The sequence below is a fragment of the Asparagus officinalis genome, chromosome 7 (assembly GCF_001876935.1).
Source record: "Asparagus officinalis chromosome 7, Aspof.V1, whole genome shotgun sequence".
Classification (NCBI taxonomy): domain Eukaryota; kingdom Viridiplantae; phylum Streptophyta; class Magnoliopsida; order Asparagales; family Asparagaceae; genus Asparagus; species Asparagus officinalis.
The window spans coordinates 129,232,365-129,241,715 of record NC_033800.1 but is presented as its reverse complement, the minus strand read 5'-3'; the positions used below and the strand labels follow the sequence as shown (position 1 = coordinate 129,241,715).

General features: G+C 34.1%; 1 protein-coding gene across 1 annotated transcript; it reads right to left on the bottom strand.

The window, feature by feature from the left end:
- On the bottom strand, positions 689 to 9,011 carry LOC109848473. The gene is made up of 6 exons (XM_020417984.1): positions 8,827 to 9,011; positions 8,711 to 8,750; positions 8,279 to 8,611; positions 6,552 to 6,892; positions 5,964 to 6,186; positions 689 to 1,285 (listed from the first exon to the last, which is right to left on the bottom strand). The coding sequence occupies exons 1-5, from the start codon at positions 8,938 to 8,940 to the stop codon at positions 5,968 to 5,970; spliced, it is 1,047 nt and encodes a 348-aa protein (XP_020273573.1). The 5' UTR covers positions 8,941 to 9,011; the 3' UTR covers positions 689 to 1,285; positions 5,964 to 5,967.

Sequence of the window (9,351 nt, the reverse complement as noted above, 5' to 3'; positions counted from 1 at the left end):
TTTTTGAAAACAACCTTTTTGAGAATTTAATCAGCAAAAACACGACCTTCTCCTTTAAAACGACCTTCTCCTTTAAAAATGAACAAACTACACGGTAGATTTTGTTGAAGATGTTTTTTAACTACACGAGACTACCAGTTTCATGTAGTTAGGGTGTACTAATCCATGATTAGCCATGCCAAGCAAACGAACAGAGACGACTATGGTCATGAGCAGACGTGGTTGAAGTGGGGTCGTCAGACATGGTCGAAGGTGCCTGTGGTCGCGAGCGTGGTCGGCGGGGTCACGAGATCTATGGTAGCAAGGTCACGAGATCTATGGTGACGGGTCGCGATAGCCCATGGCTGGGTCGTGAAGAACTTGAGAAGAGGGGAGAGTCACGAGTTTTAGGACTAAAGTTCTTTAAGTATACGAAATAGACAAGACTACTAGTCCCGTATAATTTGGCAGATTGATTAAGGCTTTAAATTATATAAGACTAGAAGTCATGTGTATCGCAGAAACTCCATTTCAACAAAATCGACCATTCTCTCACCTCGAGCGGTCGATTTTGCTAAGCTTTTTCTAATTGGATCGTTTTTACTGATTAAATTCTCAAAAATGTTGATTTCAAAATTTTGTCCTTAAAAAAATAAAAAATATTGCACACCAGAAACAATTATGATACATGAAAGAAACAGACCTCATCTCAAAAAAAAATCCCTGGGCTTCTCACCACTTCACAAAACATACCTCTTGAAATGCACAATCGAGCAAAAAATTTACTGGGTACATATAAACAAGTGTTCAGAAAAAGAAAGAGGGGAAAAAAATTCAAATAAGCTACAGAAGGTGAACCAAACGATATTCAAAGCTTACAATTAACAAGTATCAATCATCATATCCTAGGTTTTTGATCGAGTTGGGGCTCTTTCCACCAAAATAATGAAGTCTCAAAGCCTAGGTTTTTGATCGAGTTGGGGCTCTTTCCTCCAAAATAATGAAGTCTCAAAGCACAATGAACTAGTTTTTAACTTGCGCACCCTGGAAACTGAAGGATCAAACTTATCAGGGGCTCCATGAGGGTACGAGACAACACATACTCTTGAGAAAATTTTCACCTTCGGCAGATGATTTGATTTTGTAAACAATAATCGCCGTCTGTACCGAATATCATCAGATATAATATTTGTGGAGAGGACCTCCAGAGAATGCCTCATTGCTGCCAAACATTGTTCCATTTTAAGCTTAATAGCTTATAACAGATAAATATTCCCTTCATGGACAAAATCTACAAAATCTTCAACTGCAGGTTTGCACATATATGATCAGTACAAAATTTACAAGTTCAATGATAGATTCTGAGAAATGTTAAACATAAATGAAAATAACTTATCCGTCTCAGATAATCTCCCATTACGAACAGCAAAATCGCCATGGTTAAATAAAGCAGAATCGAGAAACAAGTTGATGCTGGATGATAAAAGTCAAATCCAAGACATGCTGGAACCTTGTGTAAAACTGTGCATGATTTTGTGTACATAAACAAAATAAAAGGATAAATGAGTAGGGGGTGTCAAGCAAATCTGGTATCACAGTCCATGTTGGGCTTGGTGTTTTGCTTGAATTCAGTCTGATTAGAAAATGTGTTAAACTTGAGTAAGACCTTGCTCTCATGTTTTGGTTTGACTAAGCTCGATAGAACATATTATTAGAAGGTATTCGATATTATACTTGCTATATACTAAACCTATCGGGTTTTCCACTATCGCTATTGTTCATAGCTACATGACACTCGCATTAAGTTTAGCTTTATAGTAGTAGGCAGAGGAGGTGTAACCGTGTAAATAAAGGTATTTTGCACATAAACCAGAAATTGTAAACAACTTATTTTCAAGCCCATCAACTTCCAATCTCACTGTTAGCCCCAAATGCTCATAAACTTTATAACAACTTCCAGACCGACTTTTAGCCCAAAATTTTCATCAACTTTAATAAATAATATAATAATAATATAACGAGGTATGATACAACTTGTTTTTATCTATAAATCCAAAGTTATACCCTATGTTGCATGGGTATGGGTACGGGTGCGGGCACAGGTATAATTTGTAAAAGGTTGGGGACACACGGCTATACAAATATTTATATGCACATGTATTATACATTGGAATTAATAATTTATTTGAGAACAAGGAATATAATTAAAATTCCTATGATAATTTTGTGTTTCTTTTATTATATGGATTATAAATTGGAAAGTAACTAGTTTTTGAACTAGACATTCGAATGACCCTTCAAAATCATATTTCGAAAGCTGACCTATGTCCAACGAGTTGCAAGAAGTGAATAAGAAAGTGTAGGATGTGTCCAAAAAATGTATGACAAATATTTTATATTAAAACGTATATTGTTTAATTGAGCACATGCCCAAATAAATGTATGTATACATGCAAGGAGTGTCCAAGGAGTTTGGGTACGAGTATGGGTACTGGTACTTGTTAGGTACGACTTCAGATCAGAAGTACCCAAGTAACATACTGATACCCCTCTTCATTTTAAACCCACTCTTCCCAAATCAATGTTAGACTTAAAATACTCAAATGAATTATGTTAAAACTCGCTTTGTATTTCAAGAGATACACAATCTTAGTTATTATTTGCGCTTCAACTTGTTATAATTCTTTTTCTAGATGGTTAAATACACGGTGTAACGAAATACTTGGTAACTTAAACCATTATTTTCTCCCCTTTGTTTCACACAAGTGGCGCGTCATCACCAAGTAGATGAGTTTTTCTCCTACATAGCCAAAGTTTTACCCCATCTTTTTAGTCCCACTTTTTAAAAATCACTCTCTTAGATGCAAAATTCTCCACCAAAAGTTCAACTCGGATTTATTTTTTGACTCACCTACTTCCAAAATCCTTTTTTGCTTATAGACCCAAACTTTTCCCTCATTTATTTTGAACCCACCCACTTCCAAATCACTCTTAGACCCAAAGATAATCCACCAAATTATTTTTAAACCCACTTTATATTCTAGTAATTTACTATATAGCGCATGTTGCGATATTTTATTGTCACTTGCTAAATTTTGTTCTAAGTGGTTAGGTATATAATTTTTTTTCCTTCACACTAAACATAGTAACATTACAAATTGCCTTTTTCTTTTTCTTTTTTGCTTATACCCTATTTAATTTTAAACTCACCCACTTCCGAAAAGGTTTTTTCCCCATAAATACCAAAGTTTTACCTCCATTTTCTTTAATACTCATCCACCTCCAAAACCACGCTTAAACCTAAAATACTCTTTCGATATAATTTTAAATGTACTTTGTATTTTCAATTTGGTATATGGTGTATATTATTATATCTTATTGTAACTTTCTATATCTTCATTCTCTACTGTTTGGTATACAAACTTTTTTGAACCAAATGCTTAAACAATTTGTTCGGCTTTTCTCACACTAATGTCGTGACATTGTAGATGGATTTGTAACCCATAAATATAAAACTTATCTCATTTATTTGTAAACTCTTAACCCCTCCCCACCCCCACCACCCCTCCACCCCCCAAAAACAAAAAAAAAAAGATTTTATTTACCTATAAAGCCAAAGTTTACACTCATTTATTTTTAACTCACTCGCTTTTAAAATCACTCTTTAAAACAAAATACAAACCAAACTATTTTTAATTCATTTTTTATTTCAACTATTTGGTACGGAATAAGTCTATATTTTTGTGGTTGCTTGCTATGTTTTTGTTTTAAGCGGTTAGATATACAATGTACTTTTAAACTAGTAGTTAAACAGTTTTTCACACATTGCGGCATCGCGGGGTCTATTTTTTTGTACTACATATTAAATCCAATGGAAGTTCTACTACAACTAAATACTGTTCATAGCTATAGTAGATTCCGTGTGATTAGTGTGTGTATATATTTAGAGTTGCGACTACAGAGTTCTTGTCCTAATACCCAAAAAGTTTACCCTAATTTGCTTTTAAGTCCAGTCATCTCAAAAATGAATAATAAGCCCAAGTGGCTTTAATAAAATAATATAATAACATAATATAGAACAATAATATAATCTAGTATAAACGGTTGTGGCCTATAAAAAGTTTCCCCCATTTTTTTTGACTCGAAATGGATTTTTCCCTATTAACCCAAAGTTTTATCCATATTTTATTTTTAAATCTGTTCACTTTCAAAAACACTCTAGTCTCTTAGACAAAATATTCTACTGAATTATTTTTAAACATGTGTGAATTTCTTGGAGTCGCACTGTCAATGTCAACCCTAAAGGATTCTATTTAGGACTTCTCACTCTAGTCATACACTGTTCATCTAAATAATGAAATCCCTTAGCTTGGCATACATAATGTAAATGAGAGTTATAAATAGAGGGTATCTTCACCAATAACCCCCAAGTCTCGCGTAAAATTTATTTCTAAGCTCACTCGCCTCCAAAATCACTCTACAGCCAAGTGCGCCATTTTATAAAAAATAATATAATAATGTATATACAATAATATACAAAAGTATTATATAAGGGGCTTTGTGCCTATAAATATAAAGTCTTCCCCATTTATTTTTTAACCAAACCACTTCAGAAAAGGTTTTCTTTTCCCTATAAGTACAAAGTTTTACCCCCCATTTATTTTTTAAATGGCCTGCTTTCAAAATTACTACTAGATCCAAAATACTTTGCTGAATTACTGTAAACCTACCTTGTGAAGTTCTACAAGTTGTACTGTAGATATCACTGTTGAGGATCCTACTTGACCAAAAAAAATCTAAACAAAGTTATTTGCCTACAAACCCAAAATTTTGCATGTATATTTTTATTAAACATGTCCCCTCTCAAAATCACTCTTACAGCCGAAAAACTCTGCTAAATTATTTTCAAGCCCACCAAATTAATTCTTTGGGAATTGAACTGTGAATAACAACTGTAGAGGCAACTATGACCCACAAATTACAGAAGGGTTTTTACCTATAAACCCAAACTTTTACCCCAACAAAAAACCATACTCCGCTACTTTAATTTAATGAACCTTTCTAACGAATTGCTTTGCATGGTATCAAAGAAAAGAATGTTTACTTCGTCTAAATGTTGACAAAATGTGCTGATACATAAACTAAGTGGTAAAATTATGTATCATCTTTTCGGTTTCATTCTAAATCAAATGCTTAAACAATATTCTTTTGATTTTTTCACACTATAACTGTAGCATTGCGCGAGTTGATTTTCCTCATTTTAAATATAATTCATACACCTGCAGCTAGAAATATGTAAACATATACTTGCTAATACGGGGTTTATCATATTAGAAACAATTAATGATAAGAATCTTTGCCAAATATTTGAAACAAAGATATAATTAATAATAAGTTGAACGACATGATTGCATGAGTTATTTACATGATAAAATGAGCAATATACAGGAAACAATAGAAATCCGAACAAGAAACGTTCAGGAAAAGTCATCCTAAAAATACATCGACTATATTTCCCTCTTCGTAGAGAGAGATTAATACATATGACAACGATTTCCTAGAGTGTGCACATGAATCTTTGGGTTCATTTTTCAAGGCCATTTGTAGGTCTTGAGAAGTTTGCAACTATAAATTTTCACATATTGCTCATCTTAGAAAGGATTCACATGTTGCTCATCAGAGGTAAAACTAGTGCCTTCTTTTCTAAGAGACTTACAATTCACTATCTTTTGTGCTTTCCAACTCTTAGACCTGCACCTTGGGCTTGTAATCTTCTAAGAAGGTTTTAAAAGAAAAAACTTACTGATGCCAGTAGGCAATGAACTTAATGCCATGCTGGCTATTTGTATAAAGGCATATCATCCTTTACATATTATAGATTCATATGCATTGGGTGTACAATTCTCCAAAGTTGTCACACACCAATACTGGTTACATAGCTAAACAAACGTGTATAAAACATAGGATCCATATGATTTACTTACAGATTTAGTAGTTCTCAGCCACAGGTCTAGAAGGAAAGAGTCTGAGGAGAAATGTAGCCAAGGACCACAAACAAATTAGACCAAGAACTTGAAGAACAGTAACCATAGAAAACAATGCACCACTTCTTTCCAATAGTTCAGGAGTCCTGGGTGCTTCCCTCATCGTGAACATCAACCTTTCAAGAAAATGTGCTCCTTTGTTTAGCTGGTATAATCTATATACCTGCGAAAGGATGCAAGTTTTACACTCAAGCTCTAAACCATTCAAAATTGAGATTGGTATTTTTCAATATTAGTCCCACAAATCTTTCATATTTTCAAAATTAGACCCCCAAATCTTCATATTCTAAAATTAGCCCCCCAAATCTTCATATTTTGATATTATTCTACGAAATTAATTGAAGTTAAAAGAATATTCAATCCCAAATTAAATACTTGTTAACTAGGCGGACTAATTTCACAATAGTTATAAGATTTGGGAGACTAATTTCAGCTTTCAATGACTTGGGGGGACTAATATCAAAATATTAAAGATTTGAGGGACTAATATTGAAATAACCCTTTGAGATTTCAATTCAGAGTACATACCTCAAAAATAATTGGTAACAATGGCCAACATGATACATTGCGCTTCTCTAGGTACAGTTCAAATGCAAACTGTATGGCACATCCAAGGAGAAATGGAGCAACTGCAATTGCAGCGGGAAGGCCAATAATTGGCCAAACAGCATAGGCAGCAAAAAGAGGAGCAAACACCTTGAAGCCCATTGTAAAGAATGCAGAAGATAGATACCCCTTGAGACCAGTGATAAGACTCCATTGCTTTGGGCTGAAGTCAAGATAAGGACGCTGCACATGATTGGTAATAAACAGAAATGCAGCTAGCCCAGCATAAAATATTATCTCTGAGAAGAATGATGCAACAATCTCTGCGTCGTTACAAAAAACATATAGAATTGTTAAATATTAAAGCCACTAAGTTGTTGATACTATAAGAATAAGTGGAAATAGAAGGCATGGCTTGAACACAGTTTTTCAAAAGGATAAGCTACACGTTTATTCAAAATATGATTAAACTCTGCAGTATCTATAAGGAATCTGCAAGATATACATCGAAAATCATAAAAAACAGAACCTTTTGAAGGGAGGAAAAGTTGATAGATTTCATACTCTACTCCCCAAGTGTTGACAAATTCACTGAAACTCTGCTTTTTCATCTTCTAGCCAAAGTAATAACTTTTGTATTCACCTGTAGTGCTTTAAAACCCTTTTTTATGGTACTTCCATATTGGTTTGATTGACAAAATTGAGATTCAATTTACAGCTTCTGAATAGTAAACAAATCAAAGTGATAAGTGGCAATGTTATTAAAATTATACAAATGTTGCATGCAAATGTATCATCACAAAGCTAAAATTGATCATGAAAAGAAATAATGCTTGTATCTCTCAGAAGCCTGGACATGAACGCGAGACTAATATGACACGAGCACAAACATGCGTCACACCAAGACCTTAAAAAAATACACATAACAAAATATGTGCAAAATATCACTGTTATAAATAGCGGTAAATAGCCCCGCAATAGCGGCGCTAATAGCTTTAGCGGTCCCTTCCCGTGACGCTATCGCCCGCTACGCCATCGCGCAATAGCGGTGACATATTGCGGAATATGTCTGTTCGCAAAAGCAGTCAATAGTGTCATAACGGTAAATAGTGAGTGATTGCATTCGAAATTTGCTTTTTGACTGCTATTTAAAAGCGGTTTGACTGTTATCGATAACCTTGAAAAATATATGCACATATGCATAAACATGTTTGTGCATCCAAAATCCCAGATACAAGCTTCTATTACTAAAAAAGAAACTATTACATATATTCTTCAATTTATAATACATTTTATGACTTCACTAGAGGAATACACCTTGTGTTTTCAACTTTCTATAGGGCAGGTCAATGAAATTCATTTCTTAGTTTGAAACATATCTAAACATATTCCAATTTTATACAAGTTGTTGTTTTGACTACCTTTTTCAATAAAATGTACTTTTTAATATACCGCTATGTCTGCATCAGTATATTACATACAGACACACATCAGTTAAATTTTTCATAAATTTAAGCGGACCGCCTGCAGTTTTCTAAACTACATTTATCTAAAATAGATAACAGTTGCTTCCAGATTCAATTTCAAGCACCAGATTCAATTTCAAGCATGCTACAAACTTTTTACATTAGAAGGAATAAAATAAAAACAACCGATGTAAACAAGAACATTCATGCTCTAATAAGAGAAATCTGAAAAATCAAGAATACCTGCAAGGATCTCATTTCTTAGAAACTCTTCAATCGCATTGCCAAGAAAAAATTGTGGAACCAATAGCGACGAAATCAAAGCAAGAGGACCCACAATCCACACAAAAGAACCAGAATCATCCTTGAATGGAGAAGATACCAACTTTCTCCCTTCTACATTCTCATGAGTCAATCCACAGAACGAAACCGAACCTGATTTCCCCCGAAATGGGTCCAAATTAATCCTACCCGAGGACCCAGAATTTGACACCAACTTTTTCACTTTCTTCACTTCATTCTTTTTAGGGGAATTTCCATTTTCGGGAAAATAAGAGCTAACCCTAGCTAAGCAGCCTAATCATAAGTATCATAATGAAATCCGTTAAATGTATAAAAAAAAGCTAAAACTTTAATGAAATTAATCGTTTTGAAAGGGGAAAATAATTTGCAAACCTGCTGAAGGATTGTTGTATCTGGGTTTAGCAAGGGATACCTGAAATCATAAGTTTAAGTTATATTAAATGGGAAAAAAATCTAGGGTTTGGGGATTTGGGAGAAGAATAACTTACAGTGGGATAAAAGTAGGAGGGAATTGAAGTAATTTTGCTTCGCGAGAGAGAATTCGACTGAGATGAAGAGGGAAGAAAATGAGGGCGTGGAGAGTAGCAGACTGATTGCATCATTTTTCTTTTTAGGGTTCTTGTTGAATAATTTGGATTTTACTTCCATTTGTAGAACCTTGAAGCTCAAAGAAAAGCTAAAGCCCTGCAGGAAGTGAAGTCTGTCAGAACTCTCGTGCGTGTCACGTGCAAAGTAGATGAGGGGTGACAAACGGGTCGGACCCAACCAGATCCGATCCATATAAATTTTAACCTGACTTATATAATATTGATCTGATCCAACCCTAAAAATCAGATCAACCTATTTATTAAACGTTACCCATACCCGACCCAAGTGACCCATTTTGAAATTACCCTAGAGAGGGGTGAATGGGATATTTGCTAATCTAATCTGATATTAATGTCAATTTAAAACTTATTAACAATTATCCTAGTAATTGAGATATATACTAAATTATATGCAAGGATAAACAA

Coding starts and splice junctions, on each gene's coding strand:
- LOC109848473 (XM_020417984.1), bottom strand. CDS start 8,940: ATGATGCAATCAGTCTGCTACTCTCCACGCCCTCATTTTCTTCCCTCT. Junction 8,751..8,826: donor CCTCCTACTTTTATCCCACT/GTAAGTTATTCT, acceptor TTATGATTTCAG/GTATCCCTTGCTAAACCCAG. Junction 8,612..8,710: donor ATACAACAATCCTTCAGCAG/GTTTGCAAATTA, acceptor ACTTATGATTAG/GCTGCTTAGCTAGGGTTAGC.